General features: G+C 40.8%; 1 protein-coding gene across 1 annotated transcript in view; it reads left to right on the top strand.

Annotated features, from left to right (window-relative positions):
• Window positions 1–20,571, top strand: part of INO80 (INO80 complex ATPase subunit) — a 171,031-nt gene that overhangs the window by 135,949 nt on the left and 14,511 nt on the right. Inside the window, exons 29-30 of the mRNA XM_079768167.1 lie at window positions 5,509–5,581; window positions 19,571–19,729. Coding sequence (XP_079624293.1) covers window positions 5,509–5,581; window positions 19,571–19,729 — 232 coding nt within the window. The remainder of the gene's footprint in view (window positions 1–5,508; window positions 5,582–19,570; window positions 19,730–20,571) is intronic.

The following is a 20,571-nucleotide window of genomic DNA, read 5'->3' as shown; positions in this document are numbered from 1 at the left end:
AAGAGGCAGCTGATCGATGTCTCTCTATCATCGATGTTTCTAACTCTCTATCCCTCTCTCTTCCTCTCTGTAAAAAATCAATAAAATATATTTTTTAAAAAAACAAACATTTTCCCATATCATTAAAAAAGTCTTTGTAATCATTATTTTTAATGACCAGTGTTCCATTATACTGGGTATACTATAATTGTTAAAAATGGTGAGTGAGCCCAGGCTGGTGTGGCTGTTGGTTGGCTGTCATCCTGTGCACCAGGAGGTTGCTGGTTTGATTCCCAGTCAAGGGCACATGCCTTGGTTGTGGGCTTGATTCCTGGTAGGAGGCGTGCAGGAGGTAGCCGATGTTTTTCTCTCTCACTCTCCCTTCCTCTCTCTCTCTCTAAAAATCAATAAACTTTTTTTTAATGGTGAGTGCATATCTTTGTTTATAAAGCCTTGTCACCATTTTAGGTTATTAATATAGATTCAAACAAGGTAAATCAGTGAATGAAGGGATGTGAACATTAAAACTGTGCATTTTGTCAGATTGCTTTATAGAAATTTCTACTGGTTTAGATTCCAACCAAAGCTGTAGTATGTTGGCTTGTCATGATTTGGATTTCTGGGTTGTAGAGCTACAGCTGTTCTTCTAGCTGACCCAATTCCCAGAAAACTGGACTATGAATTTAGAGCTCAGTATATTTTAGTGACCTTTTTAGTGGAAAAAAAAATCAGTAGATATATCTAATTAATGGTTCCTAAAATCTTTTATTTAACTTGTGAAGCAATTATTTGGGCAATCCCACTAGCACACAATAGTTTTGAAAATCTTAGCTCTAAAAGAAGGGTATTTTCACCATTAAATTATACTATTCTTTACTTAGTAAATATCTTATTTTGCACAGCATTTCTGGCAAACCTTACTTGAGCTTCCAAACGCTGCAGCTAAGAATTACTTAGAGAATAGTGAGGTGTGTTTTTTCTTTTGTTTGTTTGTTTTTTAGCAGTGAGGTTTTTTTTTAGTCAACATTTAAATAATCACTTTAACACTCTGCATCTAATATTAGACAAACTAAAAAAACAGACTAAAATCTCTTTCCCTGCCTACATTATGAGCTAGATTACAGTTGGGATAGGAAATTACAGATGACTAAGAAATAATCTCCTGTGTCTCACGTATAGGAATGAACTGTGCCTGTGCTGACCAGAAACTTACCAGGCAGATTCCTCCAAATTGGGGTGGGGGTTGGAGAGTGGAGGGGAGTTTTCAACTTACAAATTTGAGTGGCTACAGTAGGCCAATATAGAGAAATAGACAGGTGTTTTTGAAAACAAAAAAGCATGCCTTGCCAAATATTTCCATTATTCATGAAAAGACATCAAAAGAAAAAAATTGTAGCTTCAACTGGAAAGCCCTGTGGCTCAAAGGTCAGCCAGAGTAAACAAGAACTCCTATAAAAAGCCATTTACATTCCCTTCATACAAGATTTATTTATGAGGGATCCTTCCAGGAAAGAGTCTGACTGAGACTAAAGACTGTTTGCCCAGGATGTCCTGACTGGGCAACATTCAGAACATGTGACCAGTGCGTGATCCTAGAAGCCATTCACAAGTTCTTTGCTCTGGTGTGCCTTATTCGTGGCTTCACTTCTTTCTACCCCCATGACATTTACCAAATGGACCCCCCCCAATTATCTGATCACTCAGGGTGGGCCTTTGGAAAACATGAGAAAAAGTGAGTGTGGTGTGGACTTTTCTTTCTTGGTGAGAGTGTTGTAGAGCTCCAGTGTTGTCTCATTCTGGCTCAGCAAGTCTTTATTTACATGCCCAGCACTATTTGGGTATTTTAAAGCAAAGTGGCCTCAGTGGGCCATTAACTAAAGAAGAGTAAGAGTGTAGCTAGACATGTCTTTACTACATGATTTCATAAACCATCTAGAAGCCTGGTCTCTAATCTAAGGCCTTATTCCATCAAGGACCCTTAGTTGATATCCCTTTTCAGCCCTCTAGAGGGCACCCAAACCATCATGTTGCCTTAAGTTTTGCTAATTTATTTTTACCTAGATTCCTTTCCCTGGTGTTTTGTTTTTTTTCCCTCTATGTATAGTCCTTGTGTGTAAGTGATGACCAGAGCTTGGATCTTATCTCTCTGACTGTCCAGACTCATTTTTCTGCCTCTACCCCTTCTTTTATTGTGGTTACCAACTGCATTCTCCCTCCCACCCTGTCTCACCCCTGTTTCCCAGCCCCCACACAAGCTCAGCCTGTGGAATTCTTTCAGATTTACTAAAAAAATTCTAGCCATTGGGTGACTCCCATCAGCTCTCACACAGTATTGGAGAGAAGCCTCTGATCCCTAATCCCACCTCTGTACCCACCAAAGCAGGAGAGAGAGATGTATGGGGAAGAGCAGTCTTCTCAGGGCCAGAGTGGGAAGGATTGTCCTGTAGAGATTAGTACAGCCTAGAGAGCTCAGTTTTTATTTGAAGATTTATTGTGGTTAAGTATTCTCCTATGGGCTGTGAGGTATCAAACTTCCATTTACATCATCCCATATCTGTGGGAAAATGTGTTTATAAACTGGCAAATGCCTTTTAACTTTTTGGTTTGCCCTGTATGATTTAACCATAAAAGAGACATCTAATAAGTTATGTAAATAAAATTATGAAATGTTAAGATTCATGATAAAATTCAAGGATAAACTAGTAGAACTTTTGTAAGAGTATAGTGCTTTTGGAATCATGCCCTACAAGAGGCCTCCAAACATGCTCTGTTTGTTATCCATGCGTGCCTCTAGGAAAGTTGTGTTTAACTAAATGCAGATAATGGACAGATTTCTACTAGGACCTGTCTTTACAAATTAACCAGGATGCTTATTTCAAAATAACTCCCTCGCCCTGACCGGTGTGGCTCAGTGGATAGAGCGTTGGCCTGCGGACTGAAAGGTCCCAGGTTCGATTCCGGTCGGGGGCATGTACCTGGGTTGCAGGCACATCCCCAGTAGGGGGTGTGCAGAAGGCAGCTGATGGATGTTTCTCTCTCATCAATGTTTCTAACTCTCTATCCCTCTCCCTTCCTCTCTGTAAAAAATCAATAAAATATATTTTAAAAAAAATAACTCCCTCTCTCATATTCATGTTTGCGCTTGCTATGTCATCAGTTAGCTGCTTCAACTGTATTCAGAGCATCTCTATTTTATATCCAGGAAGTAGACCTTCAGCAGTCAAGTGACTTTGTCAAGGAAGAACAGCATCTAGGGATGAATGCATCCTGATGTCAACATGTTTCCATATATTTTTTTAGTTGAATCTACAGAATAAAATTCATTTTACATTGGGATTTAGTACCTGTATACCATCTCTGAAATTTCACAAGACAGTCCTTTTCCTTGTGACCTGTAATGATGTATTGTAATTTTTTGTTGTTAATCCTCTCTAAGGATATTTTTTCCATTGATTTTCAGAGAGAGTGGAAGGGAGGTTGGGAGGGGGAGAGAGAGAGAGAAACATCAATGTGAGAGAGACACATTGATTGGTTGCTTTCTCATATCTGCCCTCCTCTCCTCCCCCCCTCCCGACTGGAGGCCAGGATCAAACCTGCAACTCAAGTACATACCCTTGACTAGGAATCGAACCTGCGACCCTTCGGTACTTGGGCTGGCATTCTAACCACTGAACCACGCCGGCCATGACTATGTTTTCTAATCTGTTCTATTTCTTTTGTTTTTTTATAGTTTAAAATTTATTTACAAAACTTCATACTATAATTCCACTTGCATTTTAATTGTATAATACATTGTAGATATATTTTCACATGAGTAATAGCACTATACTATGTCTTTTTATTTTATTTTATTAATTTAAATTCTGTATTGTTGAAAGTATTACATATGTCTGCTTTTTCCCCCCATTGACCTCTTCCCACTCGCTCCCACTCCCCAGCACATGCTCTCATCCCCCTACTGTCTGTATTCATTGGTTATGCTTATATGCATACATATAAGTCCTTTGGTTGATCTCTTACCCCCACACCCTTCCCTGCCTTCCCTCTGAGGTTTGACGGTCTGTTCAGTGGTTCTATGTCTCTAGATCTTTTTTTGTTGTTGTTCATCAGTTTATGTTGTTCATTATATTCTACAAATGAGTGAGATCATGTGATATTTATCTTTCTCCGGCTGGCTTATTTCACTTAGCATAATGCTCTTCAGGTCCATCCATGCTGTTGCAAGTGATAAGAGGTCTTTCTTTTTTACAGCAGCGTAGTATTCCATTGTATAGATGTACCACGATTTTAAAATCCACTCATCTGCTGATGAGCACTTAGGCTGTTTCCAATCTTAGCTAATGTAAATTGTGCTGCTGTGAACATTATTTAATGTGGTCCAGATCCACCAAACTGATTTCATGACCAATGATAGGTGTGACCTACAATTTGAATAACACCCATCTAAATGAATTTCCAGTTGTAGTTCTCATTATAGTCATGAAAAAAAGGTATGCAGCTTGATTTAGAGCAGCGGTTGCCAACCTTTTGGACTTCGAGAACCACCGGTTGGCGATGCTGATTTAGAGGGCAGTAAAGTTTGCTCATTAGTATAATGCAAACCTTTAGAAATATTCTAGAAAATAACATTGGGTGGCAGGAATGTAGAAATGCGAGATAATCTTAAAAGTTTATGTTATCTGCAAGAACTGGGCTCAGACTGAGCCCCTAATTGTATGTGTATATATAGATAAATCTTATAGTCAGGGCCTGCTTTCTGTAATCTGGCATGGCCTTGTTCCTAGAAGATATTCAATAAATATTGGTTGCCTGAATGAATGACAGTGGTATCTACTGTTTTATTTGCAATTCTAGGTTTCTTTAAAGGGACATATAATGTAAAGGGAAACAGAAAACTATATCTGATCATTTCTTTGTAAGAGCTGTGTTGGCATTCATCAAAAAGTACTTTAATTCCAGTCTGTCTTCATGGGTTGATCCTAAGTTCAACTTAATATGTACATAGAAGTCATGACCTAGATCTTAGTCTCAGGAGCTTGGATCATTTTTCTGGGACTGACTTTATTCATTTGAAAATGAGTGCTTTGGAATTATAATTAGTAGTTAAATTACTGGAAGTTATGATTCCTGGGGAAAACACCAGGAAATACTGATTTATTTATATCCTCTGTATGGACTATGAATGGTTTGACTTGTTAAAAATATGACTGTTACATATAGACAAAGGCCTCTACTTCCATGATAACATACTTTTCTGTTATATGTGCTACATGTTTATAACTTTCTTGCCTCTCCGTCAGTATTAGTGGGCGGCAAAAGTATATCTGCAAATTGGAAGGTGATAAGCATGGTCTGATCTTAGCAACAGAGCACCTTTGTACAGTGTGTCAAAGAAATGTTAGATCAGGCCTGGGTAACCACCAAACTCTTTCTAGCCTTAGATCTGTATTCAGGGATTCCTCTCTTATGCCACATGCCATTTTTATTTTTCAGTTTTTTCCTCTTAACATATCCCTCCCTCTTCTGCAGGAATGACATCTTTGTGTTCCTGCTAAGCACCCGAGCTGGAGGACTGGGTATCAATCTCACTGCTGCAGATACAGTAAGTCATGAGAGCCAATACATTGGATATGCAGGTTTTCTACTATAAATATGTTGTTCGGTTGGTATCACCCTTTGCTTTGTGTCACAAACTTTTTTCTTTGCCTTCAGTTATATTAGTGACAGTAGTTGTGCTTTGCCTGGAACTGGAACATTTTAGCTTTCCTTTGAACTTTTCTATCCATTCTGTTGGAATAAATTTTTTATGCATTCATTCAACAAATATTTGATGAATGCCTACTATGTGTCTCATACTATTCTAAACACTTGGAATGTGTCAGTGAATAAACACTGGAAAAAAATCAGCTAAGTCAACCAGGAGCTCTAACTAAACAAATAAGGAAGCATTGTTTTATTACTCTTACACATTATTTCATCATAGGAAAACATCATATTTTTGTATCCCAAACTTCAAAAGGTGGTTGGAGAGCAATGAAATTGGAATTGGAAAAAAAAAAGACATTTCATCAAATGAACTATCCTTTCATACCCAGTCTCCTTGTAGGAATACTTCAGCATCTGAAAGGGAGAAGAAAATATATTTAATAATTTCCGTAATCTTGAGACATAAAAATGCATAAATGGGAAATTGTTTTGCAGAAGGCATGCCTCTAAAAATGCCATCTCATGTGGTGGTTGTGGAGCCTCTCTATGAAATACAGAGCATCACAATTCCCACAAATAGGAGGATGCATAATGGAGGGTCATGGATAAATGAAATACAAGAATGGAGAGGCTTGAATAGATGCACAGCAGTAGAGCTAGAACTAGATCCCACATGTCCTAGTCTCCACTCCTAGGCTGTGTCCCCCCTTTTTCCTTATTCACTACTACACCATAGAACTGCCTACTTTCACCCTGGCCGGTGTGTCTAAGTGGTTAGAGCGTCAGCCCATGCACGAAGGGTAGTGGGTTTGATTCCCGGTCAAGGGCATATACCTGGATTGCAGGTTTGATCCCCGACTCTGGTCAGGGTGTGTGCAATCGATGTTTCTCTCCTCCCCTACCCCCTTCTTCCTTTCCTCCCTTCCTCTTTCTGTAAAAATCAAACGAAAAAAATATCCTAAGATGACGATTAACAAAAAAAAAGAAAAAAAGAATGAAAAACAGATTCTAAATATCAAACATAGGATCAGCTATACCTTCCTTGGCATCTGAACCTCTTCAGCCAGTTAACCAGGTTGGGACAGGGCTCTAGGGCCTGAGGACCCACGGGGGCATAGCTAGCTAGGTATATTTTGTCTTACATGCACATCATTAGCCACGGTCATCTTAAGGGAAGGCTCTCATTGGTGGTAGGTGCTGTTCTTACGGGTTTTCTGATATGGTGGCTCACTTGATAGCATATCAGATAGCAGAAACTTGGCTTTCTCTTTGCCCCTTGCGTCTCTGTAAGCATTTTGTACTGTCTCAACTTGAAGTCATACTGACAATGTGAATAAAAGATTCATCCCTTTCTCCTAGCTGATCGTTTGGACTCGAGTCTCAGCCCCCAGCCTCATACCTACTCTATTTATACCCTTCTTTACAACCATGCCACTCCCTTGCTTAAAAAACTCTTCAGGAATTCTCCATCACCTACAAGATAAGCTCCTTTACATGGCACACAGGCCATTCATTTTGTGGCCTTTATCTCCCTTTCCAGCCTAATAAACAGATTACTTCCCCTTCTGAAATTTACCTTATAGAAATGATTCACTTGTAGTTTTTCTGAACACACCATCCTGTATCACACTGTTGTATAAACTTTTCCCTCAACATAGATCACTCTTTGTCCACCTGGTAAACTTTAAAACCTCATTTTTGATCAGCGGTTGTTGTATTATATGGCCTAGTCATGCTTCTCTGGTAAGATGACTAAGATGACATTTGAGCCAAGATCTGAAGAAAGTAAGGAAGCAAGCCAACCATATATCTATCAGAAAGAAGAGCATTCCAGGCAGAGGAAATAAATGCAAAGCCCTGAGGTGAGAACATGCTTGGCATAATCAGGCAACAGCAAACAGCCCTATTTAAGTGGAACATAATGAATGAGGAGAATGGTGTGAGATGAATGTTACAGAAGCAGGTCATGTAGGTCTTAATAGGCCATGGTAAGGATTTTGAGATGGGAAGTCACTGGAAGAATTAGAACAGAGATCTAACGTGAATTGGCTTAGGTTTTAAATGTGTCCCTCTGGCTTGGGTATAGGATAGGGGTGGGGAGAACTATAGGGAGCAAGGTAGAAATAAGTTCAGTTAGAAGTTAGACACAGATGATGGTGACGGACAAGGGTTGAAGCAGTGAAAGTGGTGAGAAATAATTGGAATCTGCATGTATTTTGAAGGCCCAGCCAGTAGAGTTTGCTGCCAGATTGGATGTGGGATATGCAGGAGGTGTGATGGAGAGCTCCAATGTGTTTGACCTCAGCAGTTGGAATGATGGAGATACCAATTACTAATTAAGGGGAATATTTGGGGAGCAGGTTTGATTGGGGGGACTCACATGTTTGGTTTTGGGGGGGATTAAGTTCAAGATTTTTAGCTAACACTAAATGGCAATATCACCCAGGCAGCGGGGTCTCTGGAGTTCAGGAAGAAGATTGGGCTGAAGATGTGTTTTGGAATCATCAGGTCAGAGATGATCATTTAAGACCATGAGGCTGGATAAGTTCGTTTGATCAAAATGTATTTTCCTTTGCAGCCTGCCTATTTCAGGTTTGGTCTATGGTTTCTTAAGGAGTAGTTCCCCTAGTTGTCCAATTGAGTGGTCAAAAAAAATAAGCAGGTTTGAGGGGGAGAGATCTGCATCATGCTTCCAATGTTCACATAGTTTGCCTTGTGGGGGTAAGAGCTCCTGCCAGCCACAAAGAACCAAAATAGGCCCCTAACCCATAGCTAGGGGAGTAGAAATAGGAATTCCCTTTTCATCCCGGGGGCTAAAGAGAGGCTCTGAATATTCTGAGTTCTCAATTCCAAAATAATTTACATTAATTTTGAAGGGAGGGTTTGGGGATTCACTTGTAAATTAAAACCTTCTGGAATACTCCTCAGAAAAATGAGACCACAGATTGAAATGAATTCTTAGGTTATGGTTTGTGTGAAGTCAGGTTATACTCTCTGTATGTTATTTGAGAAACAATAGGCTTAACTGCTTGGCTGGTGTTTTTCCTTTGTCCTGAGTTTATTTAGCTTTGGAAGATCCCCAGAGACATTTATGGACAAGAAGAGGATAGTCAGCCTAAAATGCCAGAACAAACTCTCCTCTTATGACGAGAATGCATATATAAACGTGCTTATAAACAGTGGGACTCTGGCCCACTCTGTTAGTAAAAACATGATTTTAGCATGTGATTAATGGCAGCTGCCCCTTACTGTCTGTGTCCTTTGTGTGTTCTTCCTGAAGTAGGAGTCTCTTTGCATTTGACTCTTTAGTGAGGGGTTGTTACAATCTGCACTGTTTGTTTTGTTTCTGTGTCACAGTGTAAATGCTTAAGTGTAGGAGAGAATGAGGAGCTTTTGTCCCTTGGCTGCAATGTGAGAAGTCTTTGTTCCTGTGAGACAACATGGGGACAGCTTTCAGCCCTCCCAAAGGACTGAACTTCCATCCCTGCTCTAGGGAAGGGGCGGGGGGCGTTCCTACCCTCCAAGTGCTGGTCCTGTTTTCCATTTCATTTCCTCTCCCCTGAAACTACTTCTCATTGACCTATAGCTAAGTGCCTCGATCTCTTTTCAACTCTCACCTTCCCCTGTCATTTCTGTCCAGCCTGGTGTTTACAACTTCATGAAAGATACTGACTATTAATATATTTCCCCTTAGTCATTGCTGGGCCACGCTTTGTGGATTGACTTGCTGTCATTTTTCCCTAATTAAGTCAGTTGTTCTGATGCTTTCATTATTATTTGTTTTTCTCCAGAATGTCTCACTCAGTTCCATAAACCTGATTACCAAATCCAGGTGTCTTCTCTGTCCCACTGCCTTGGTCATTGTCTCCTTCATTCTCCGCCCCCACCCTGAATTCCTGTCATGGCTGATTCATTGTTCATTTTATTTGTAAAATTAGATAATAACCATACAACTAGGTTAGTTTTTCATTCTTGTTCTTCTTTTAACTTATTAACTTATGCATATTTCATATTCTTTTCCCCTAGGCAAGTATTTTTCTAAATAGAACCTTATTTTAGTCTTCTCTTCCTCACAGATTCCTCATCTCTTTTAATCCATTTAAATGATAAATAGCCACTAAATTTGGCAGGGGAGGAGGAGGTTGAAGTTAAATTGCAAACCTATCTCCTTAGGCTTTAATCTTCTTACTGTTTATGAGCTCAAAAAATGCAAGTGGGATCAGGTTTGGTTGCCACTGACACTTCCAGGAAAAAAATGTAAATGTTTTGGAAGCACCTATGAAATGGAACATCCCATAATGAATTTAGCTGACCCATTGCCTCAGGCTTTGACACTAAAAGTACTATGTTTTAGGTGTGATATAAGCCCTCATTTTCCACATATGTAGTTATTTTAGGTATAGTAGGCAAGTAATGTTCCCCACTAGTCCAATTGACAGTCTCCTTTTTATTAACCCAGCCTTCTCTTCTCCTCAAAGTTTAAACAGATTTTCTAGAATTTTGCCTATCTGTTGAAGCTGCAAAATGCCCTGTGGTCAGGTTTGCTGTGCTCCTCTATAAGTGACAAGTGTTGTGCACTTCCAAATCCTAGTTCTGTGGACATTGGATTAACAATAAGCTTTCACAATGATTTCTTTCTTTGGCAGGCAGTTTATAATTTTCTCCCCAAGAATTCTAACCTATACTAAACACTGAGGAGTTATACCTGGTATAGAAGCAAGACAAAAGAAGAACCAATGGGGTTCTTGCAGCTAGAGGTGAAACCGGACAACAAATGGGTCTGGGCCGTCTGTCACTACTTGAGCCAATTAAGCAGAGACAGGGTTGAATCATATATGATTATTATACTAATAATGCCAGCAATATGGGAAAGTAGCAGGTCATCCACAAAAAATCTGCTCTAACACTTCCTACTAGCTGGTTGATTATATAGGGATAAGGAAAAGAGGCTACATGGAAGGGGGAAGGGGACAGGGGTGGCTACAGGGTCTATGGTCCCTTGTGTCTCCTTCCAGGACCTTGAAGTCCAATAACAAGGTAATTAATTTTCAGTGGTGTTAAAACCAGCTCCACCAGTTCCTGGGACCCTGAGAATGGTTAGCATTCCTGAGGCAAACTCCGGAGGAGGTCAGGATCTAGGTACAGCAACCAAATCAAAGCACAGCACATCTTGTTCTTTGTTCTCAAAATGTATTTTCTTTTCTGAGGAATGGACCCATCTAGGCCCCAGGGTGTCTCTTACCTTTTTACCACTCCGTCTTTTTTCTTGCGGCACATCCTCCAGTTTCCCAAGGTCTGTAAGAAAGCCTCTTATCTATAGTTAGTAAGGTGAATAATCATTAAACAACTATGGTCCTACTAGAAGCCCGGTGCATGAAATTCATGCACGGCGGGGGGTTGTCCCTCAGCCCAGCCTGTACCCTCTCCAATCTGGGACATCCCTCTCACAATCCAGGACTGCTGGCTCCCAACTGCTTGCCTGCCTGCCTTCCTGATTGCCCCTAACCGCTTCTGCCTGCCAGCCTGATCACCCCCTAACCACTCTGCTGCCAGCCTGGTTGATGCTTAACTGCTCCTCTGCCAGCCTGTTTGCCCCCAACTTCCCTCCTCTGCCAGCCTGGTCACCCCTAACTGCCCTCTCCTGCAGGGTTGATTACCTCCAACTGCCCTCCCTTGCAGGCCTGGTCCCTCACAACTGCCCTCCCTTGCAGGCCGGGTGCCTCCCAACTGCCCTCTCCTGCTGGCCATCTTGTGGTGGCCATCTTGTGTCCACATGGGGGCAGGATCTTTGACCACATGGGGGCAGCTATATTGTGTGTTGCAGTGATGATCAATCTGTATGTTACTCTTTTATTAGATAGGATAGAGGCCAGGTACAGGGGTGGGGGCCAGCTGGTTTGCCCTGAAGGGTGTCACAGATAAGGGTGGGGGTTCCCTTGGGGTGTGGGGCGGCCTGAGCGAGGGGCCTGTGGTGGTTTGCAGGCTGGCCACGCCCCCTGGCAACCCAAGGGGAGGCCCTGGTATCTGGAATTTATTTTCCTTCTACAATTGAAACTTTGTAGCCTGGAGCGGAGCCAAGCCTGGGGCTCCGGCAGCCATTTCTGTGGCAGTTAATTCACCTTCTACAATTGAAACTTTGTAGCCTTAAGTGGGTGAGCCCGGCCAGGGTGTGCGGAAAGCTTTGCTTCCCCTGTTGCCGCTGGCAACCCTGGCCTGCTCTCTCAAGCTCCATTCTGCCGCCATTTGTTTGAATTTGTTTACCTTCTATAATTGAAACTTTGTAACTTGAGTGGAGGCTTAGGCCTGCAACGGCTATGGAAAGCTTGGCTTCCTCTGTTACCTGGGAAACCTTGCTCTCTGTGGCTGTAGCCATCTTGGATTGGGGTTAATTTGCATACTCGCCCTGATTGGCTGGTGGGTGTGGCTTGGCTGGTGGGTGTGGCTTATGTAGCGGAGTGATGGTTAATTTGCATATTACCATTTTATTAGAGAGGGTTCTTTTGTGTTTTGTTTTGTTAATCTTCACCAGAGGATATTTTTTCCATTGATTTTTAGAGAGAGTGGAAGGGAAGGGGAGAGATAGAGAGAGAGAAAGAAACATCAATGTGAGAAAGACATATCAATTGGTTGCCTCCTGCGTGTGCCCCGACCCAGGGATTGTGCCTGCAGCGGAGGTACATGCCCTTGAACGAAATCGAACCCACGACCCTTCAGTTCACGGGCCAAGGACACTCTCACTCCTGAGCCAAACAGGCTAGGGTGTGGTCCTGTTCTTATTGTGTGCCCTCCCAATAATTTCTCCCCTGTTAATATTATCACCTTATATCTATGAGATTAGTTCTATATGGAAAATGTCTTGCTACTGAATTGTATTATTCCTGGCCTATTATAATTTCCCCTTATGGATTTTTTGCTCTGAATCATTTCAGGGAAAAGGGACGTTGGGTCTCTCCTATAACTGCTTTTGGTTTATGCGATGGCAGAGTTCTGAAGTCCTCCCTGTCTGACAAAAGAAGGAGGGAGCCAAAAAGGGGAAAACAGTTTTAAGTGAAGTCAATAGACAATCCATGCTTCATTGACTGAATCATAAGTCTAAACTGTTTTAGTCTTACTTTTAGGACACAATGATGCTGATGGCTTCTACAGTGAGCCCTATACTGTGTGAGCAAGCAGTCATGTAAATATAGGCATATATTCTATGAAAACAGAAGCAAACAAAACACAGAGGTTAGTGCATGCAGTAAATCATAAACCAGTTGAGAAGATTTTTAGATTCAAGGCTTCCCGTGGAATGATACCACACAGTGACAATCTGATAGATTGTAGTTACATTTCTGGTGAGGTCTGGAACCAATGTGGCATACACAGACACAGCCTTAAAAACAAAATTTGGTCATAGCCAGTTTGGTCAGTGGATAGAGCGTCGGTCTGCAGACTGGAGTATCCTGGGTTCAATTCTGGTCAAGGTCACATACCTCGAATGCAGGCAACCAATCCATGTGTCTCTCTCACATTGATGTTTCTCTCTCTCTGTCTCTCCCCCTCCCTTCCACTCTCTCTAAAAATCAATGGAAAAATATTCTCTGGTGAGGATTAACAAAACAAAAACTTTGAAGACATTTAACTATACTGGAATCCAGTACCCACAATTAGACATTGTAGTTTTAATTAAAGCATTAATTTTTCTCCCTAAGATTACCCTTATTTTCAAAGAGATTACTTCAAGTCTAATTTTGTTGTTTTTTTGTCCGGTTTGCATAAACACAAGAGTAGCAATTGATCAAATTGATCACACGGGCTTTCTCAGATTTGCTTTGCTGGATTTCATTAATTGATAGGAAATCTTTAGATTGAGCTCTAGTGAACTGTAGGCCCTTCAGGGCAGAGAAGCCAAAGGCAAGGTTTCCTGGAATTTTTGGGTCATATTCTCAAGTCCTTGAGGTTCCCAAAGTGTCTTGAGGACACCTTGCCATCTCTCAGGAAAGCAACCTTCATTCCTTACCTGGAAAGACTGTCATGAACCATGTGACCAAGCAACGTACCAGGCTGTTTCTTCAAGGCTTATCGGTTCAAATTCAATCTTCATTCCTCAAAGCTTTCTGGTGACATCCAGAGTCCTGGCATGTCACTTTCAGACATGACATTCCAGTCAGAGTCTGGGTTAATAAAACCACACTTGGAAACTGACTTTATGTCCTGTTATGAAGAAATTTGATTCTTACTGGATTTATGCAAATAAATATGCTGCCATGAGAACAATAATAGTTACTCATTAAGAGTTTCCAAATTCTGGAGGGGGCGTGTAGGGAGGAAAATGTAAATGCCTTAATATTGCTTATGAAAGTGTAATTTATCAGATTGCTTTAAGAAAAGAAACAAGTTTCCTTATGTCTGAAAAACAAAAGATTAAAAATCAGCAATACTTTCAACAACAAAAACGATAGTTATTTTCACTTCATTCAGTCCCATAATCAATTTTTGGTTTTCTTGATTTTTCTTGCCAGTACTTCTATAAATCCAGATACTTTAAATGTATTTTTATTCATTTCAGAGAGGAAGGGAGAGGGAGAGAGAGATAGAAACATCAATGATGAGAGAGAACCATTCATCGACTGCCTCCTGCACATCCCTTATGGGGATCAAGCCTGCAACACAGGCATGTGCCCTTGACCAGAATCAAACCCAGGACCCTTCAGTCCGCAGGCTGACGCTCTATCCACTGAGCCAAACCAGTTAGGGCAAATCTAGGTACTTTATAGAGTTCTAATAATTTTCATCCAGTTTGAAGGGGATGATCTGAAACTATTCTAAGAGATATGTAACAATACTTAATGGTTGTCACAGCATAACAACCATTTGCATATTACCTCTATTATATAGGATTTCAAGTTTAATTATTAGAAATAAGTCAGAGTCCTTTCCATGGATCTCTCAGAAGATGTAACATTTTTGCAAATGCATTATAACAAAAGAGACTGTCTCTAACAAGAAGAAATTTAAAATGGCACGGTTATGGATTTGATTATAATGAAATTGACATGGAACCCTATCCTTTCTGCAAAACACAATATTCCAGAATAACAGTTATAAATGAAAGTATATCTGAATTTATAGACTCCTGGAGATTTTTACATAATTTCCAGAGCATCCACTTTAATATGCATACATAAATAATTATTTCTTTATTTGACAAAGCTTCCCATGTACCATAGGCATAAAATTTGCCTTTATAGGAGAGAAAACAAGTCCTTAAGGCATTCCAGGGCCTATTGGAATGACTTAAAGCCAATTCTAGGTCAAGAAAAAGTTTCTTAAAATTCAAACTTTTAAAGAAAGTTTGAAGGTTGTCAAACATATTTGACCAAAAGATTGTATATTAATTATTATGACGAAACAGTATTAAATTATGTATTCATTCAAAGTAACAACAAAAGGGTATTAAAAACAAACATAGGCTAATAAAACTTCAGTTCCCATGATTAAGAAGATGGCTTTTTTTTTAAAGTAATCAAGTACATGATTAATATAACAATATATAACCATTTCAATACTTTGCAGAAGTTTTGCTTCCTAGGCAAATACAGAAAAAGCTATTTCCCTTTTAACAGACTGGAAAAAGACCAAATTCTGTATTAGTTTACTGTAGATTCATTTATCTAATTAAGTGTATTATTCAGTTTACCTATATATTTCTTTTTTCTTCTTCCTCCATATAATTTGTTTTAACTTGCACAGACCCTCTGCAATTTTCCTAGTCCCTTTCAGTTGTTGTTTTTTTCCTTCTTCTTAACTCATTCAGAAATAACCAACTTCAGAACCATCTATTTTCAATTCCATATTACCAAAACCATATAATTTCTTTCCAGTGTAATTAGAATTTTAATTATTAGAAACCTTGACCTTTTTTGTGACAAGTAATTAACATTTCTCAGATTAGTAATGCATTCACATTTTTAAGAAATCTATTTAAATAAACTACAAGACATACTCATTAACAGATTCAAAGCCAAACATAGGCAAACTTATATTAATACTAGTAGCCCTGTGCACAAATCCATGTGCAAGTAGCTTTCTGCCGCTTGCCTCAGCTGGCTGCCCCACACACCGCCGCTTGTAGCTCTGCCATACCTAGCTCGCTGCCCTGCCCTCCTGTAGCTCTCCACCCCGCCCTCCTGCTGATCGTTCATTATGCGTCACAGCATAACAACCATTTGCATGTTACCTCTATTATATAGGATTTCAATGTCCTGTCATTTCAAAATACTTAGATATTTAATAATTTTTACTATTTAACATAGCAAAACTCCAAAGTTTTAAGTTACCCAAAGACTTCGGAAAACTATGTTTAGGTATATATAATTAATACTAAAAAGCTTTATAAAACCCTTAATTTTAGCCTGGCTGGTGTGGCTCAGTGGTTGACCATCAACCTATGAACCAGGAGATCATGATTCAATTCCCAATAGGCTGCATGCAGGGGGCAGCCAATCGATGAGTCTCTCTCATCATTGATGTTTCTATCTCTCCCTCTCCATTCCTCTCTCTGAGATAAAAACATTTTTTTAGAAACCCTTCATTTTAGTTATATCTATTTATTATGTCTTAACAACTTTATGAGATTTTAAAACCAATTATTACCCAAGGTATTTTCTTGGCAAATTTTGTAACAGATAACATGACCTTGACAACTTTTAGGGGGCTGGAGAAAAGGGGAGGGGTGGGGGGCAGAAGGAGATATCAGACCCTGCAGTTGTTTCCAAGACTGCAACAACTCCAGCTTTAATGTGAAAGTACCTTTTTTTTTTCCTTTACCAAGGGGGTGCCGCTTTTGCAGCCTGCTTGAGGGCTCTTCTGCAGCTCCAGCCCTTCTAGGAGAAAGACATGGGGGTTAGAAGGTTTATTTCCATATTTTTCTTCCTGAGTAGAATCCTTGTGATGCAACAACATGGAAATCTTGCATATAAGAAGAGATCTTATCCTATTTCAAAACAGAAACAAAAACAACCTCTAAATTAAATAAATGGTTACTCTCAGAAGGTGAGACTGGGACATTAGCCTGAGAATCTTACCTCACATTTACCCAGCAAGGCAAATGACTGTCTTGCTCTTTGGTCTGAGCGTCTGAAGGATCTGGGTGGTGGAAAGCCCAAACAGCAGGGACAGAGGATTCCCTGTGTTCATAAAACAGCGAGGAGTGAACTAAGTCCCCAAAAGATAAGAAAGCAAGCAAAGAACATCAGAACCAAAGTTACATTACAGACAGACAAGAGCTCTTACTAGCTACACGTTTCAGGTGGCTGATGCCTTGAGAGGGAGAGCAGGGAGGGTGTCTGAGATTAAGAACTCCAGGCAGCTGCTGGGAAGTTCCTGCAATCCTTGCGATGGGTTCGGCCTGCCACAGCAGCTGAGGCCCTCAGCCAAGTGGGATATGCCCTATCTTTAAACAAATTAACCCAAACAACAGAGACACTCTTATGTACAGTATTTACAGGCATGCACAACCCACAGACAAGAGCTTTACACCATGCTTCTTACCTACCCAGCCACAGAAACCTCAGAATGCCCTGCGTTTAAAAAAACAAAAACACTGAAGCAAAGCAATGTCTCTCATCCCAGAGCGGACCAGGCTACGAGCTTGGAGACTAGGCAAGGACCGATAGAGGTCTCTTGCCTCCCAGAGCTGATCAGGCTTGTCCAGACCAGAGGCAGTAAATGCCTCCCATACCATACACAGTAAATGCTTCCAGTGCCTTACAAAGAAGCTCAGACAAGAGGCAGCAAATGCTTTTCGTGTCATACAAAAATGCTTGATTCAACTTAGGACTTAGGTGAGATGGCAAGGATTGCTGAGGCTGTGACTGGGACTCAAGACAAGAAAATTCCTGGCAGTGCTGCAAATAAAAGAGTCCAGGCTTCCTGGTCCAGACAGCAAGTGGGATCCCCGGTATTCACCCCAAAGGAGTCCCCCTCTTGTGATGTCACCAGAAAATGAAACCTTTGTTTTTAAATGAGAAAACTAATAAATTACTTAGGAATAATGTTAAGCAATGGAAAAGGCATCATAGAGAAATAGTTTCAAGAGAGACAAATCAGTATTCAGTTTACATTTTTAGACTTTCTAGTATCAATCAACTAGTATCTGGGATTCTAGTTTGCACTGATGAATCTTGTCTGTCCTCAGGTCTAGATGGGAAGACATTTAAATAGTACACATGAGCACCCATACAAGATAGTGATTCAGTGGAAACTTGGACCAGGGTAGGCAATGCAAGGGATTGTTGATAATGCAGGTTGCGGGGAGGCAGGGGGAGACTTTTAGCACTGTTAGGTCACTCTCTTTCTAACTTAAGGTGAAGGAAATACATAAGGTTTTTGTGAAAATTTAATGAGATATGTATGCACACTAGTGCCAGACACATTGTAAGTGCTCAACAGATTTTAGCCATTATTATTTCTAATAGAAATTCGTGAGGAATAGGAAAAGAAGACATTGTCAGAGGCAGGAGAAATCAGGGAGGCCTTCCTGAACACGTGAAGCTTGAACAGAATCTTAAAGGACCAGTAGAGAAGAGATGAAGGATTCTAGGTCAGAAAAACAGCTTGAGCAAAAGTGGTACAAACAAATGTGTAATACAAGTCAGGAAGACTGAAGAGACCTGTCTGACGAAAGTGAGGGGCATGTTTATATTTTAGGAAAGGTTAGAAATAGCAGGGCCTGATGATTGGGGGGTGTTTGAACTTGATGTGTTATAGCTGGCAGAGAGGGAGTAGAAATCTAGGAAGCATTAGTGAGCTGGTCTTATCGCATTAGTGAACCAGACATAGGTGGTGAGTGCCTAGTCCAGGATAGGGACAGTGAAATTGTAGAAAGGGTAGGTTCGTTTCTGAAAAAGCACTGATTGGATTTGGTGACTTGATTAAATATAGAGAAGGATGCATGAGAAGTGGCCATTTTGGAAACTGGCTTTCTTTCAGGATGTGCACTGTGTTGGCTGAGAACCCAGGAGTCTGTTGGTTTGTGTGTGTGTGTTTTAATATATTTTTATTGATTTCAGAGAGGGAGAGGGAAAGGGAGAGCGAGATAGAAACATCAATGATGAGAGAGAATCATTGATTGGCTGCCTCCTGCACGCCCCCTACTGGGGATCGAGTCTACAACCCAGGCATGTGCCCCTGACCAGAATTGAGCGTCCACAGGCTGACACTCTATCCACTGAGCCAAACGAGCCAGGGCATCTGTTGGTTTTAGGATCACTTGTGGGATGGGGAGGGAGCAGTACATTTTGTTGCTGTTTGTATTTATTGTTTAGCAAACTATAAGTAGCTTCCAGGGAATCTTTAAACTTTTCTACCTTGGAATTCAAGGGATAGGAAATGACCCTATTGATGGGAGCCTGAGAATGCCAGGAAAGCCATGTCTGTCTCTCACCAGGATAGGCCTGGTGTTAGGGAGAAGGCTTTTTCACAGTCTCCACATACCAGGCCCACTGCTTACTTAGGCTGTGTAACCTTGGATAAATTCTCTAATTCCTCTGTGCCTCCGTTGCCTTATCTATAAAATGAGGTCTTAATAGTACCTCAGTCATAGTGATTATGGGATTTAAGTGAGTGACTATACACAAAGCAAGTAGAACAATGACTAGCAAATAGTAAGCATTAAGTATGTATTCACTATTAATATTATCACCACTTTTTAAATGAAAATCCTGAAAAAAGTCCAGAAGTCCAGAGTAGCTCTCTTGCCCAGGACTAGCTTGGTTTTATAAATGGATACCTGCTCATCTTAATGTCATATACAAAGAGATGAGTGGCTGGGTTGCTCTCAGATTTTCTGCTCCTACGTTGAGTCCCTTAATCTTTGCTGTATTCTTGTCTGCCTATGCAGGTTATTTTCTATGATAGCGACTGGAACCCCACTGTGGACCAGCAGGCCATGGACAGAGCCCACCGCTTGGGGCAGACAAAGCAGGTTACCGTGTACCGGCTCATTTGTAAAGGCACCATTGAAGAACGCATTCTACAGAGAGCGAAGGAGAAGAGTGAGGTAAGCATGAAGCAGAGGAAGTACTACTCGGTGAAGAAAATACAAAGTTCCACCCCATTGACTAGACTTGTGACTCTTGCCTTTTGTTGGTCTGAAGGGGCTAAATTTTTCCTGGATGGAAAATAAAATCAGAAAGGAAAAAATAAAGAAGAAAGAAAAAATCAGGTCCTATTACAATAGTAATCTCTTACTGCCCTGGCTATTTCTCACTCCTTTTCTACCAGAATGGAGTTTATCGCCTAGATCCGTGGTCGGCAAACTGCGGCTCGCGAGCCACATGCGGCTCTTTGGCCCCTTGAGTGTGGCTCTTCCACAAAATACCACGGCCTGGGCGAGTCTATTTTGAAGAAGTGGCGTTAGAAGAAGTTTAAGTTTAAAAAATTTGGCTCTCAAATTTCAATCGTTGTACTGTTGATATTTGGCTCTGTTGACTAATGAGTTTGCCGACCACTGGCCTAGATCTAGCTGTTGTTCATGTGGAGAGGATACCAATCATGGCCGTCATGTTTGTCTTACTTTCACAAGCTCTCACCCTGGTACTCTCAATTTGATCAGGTTCTGAATAGTAGGCCAGATTTGTTAATTTCCAAAGAAATTGTCCTTTCTCTTTAGAAAGGAATAAATAATCTAAATGAGCCAGTCAGCGGAATGAAAAAGAAAATAGGGGCTCCAGGGGTCGGCAAACTGCGGCTCGCGAGCCACATGCGGCTCTTTGGCCCCTTGAGTGTGGCTCTTCCACAAAATACCACGGCCTGGGCGAGTCTATTTTGAAGAAGTGGCGAATTTGGCTCTCAAATTTCAATCGTTGTACTGTTGATATTTGGCTCTGTTGACTAATGAGT

Source organism: Cnephaeus nilssonii (assembly GCF_951640355.1).
Source record: "Cnephaeus nilssonii genome assembly, chromosome: 4".
Classification (NCBI taxonomy): domain Eukaryota; kingdom Metazoa; phylum Chordata; class Mammalia; order Chiroptera; family Vespertilionidae; genus Cnephaeus; species Cnephaeus nilssonii.
Note: the sequence above shows the minus strand (reverse complement) of the source record. Positions and strands in the feature narration are given on the sequence as shown.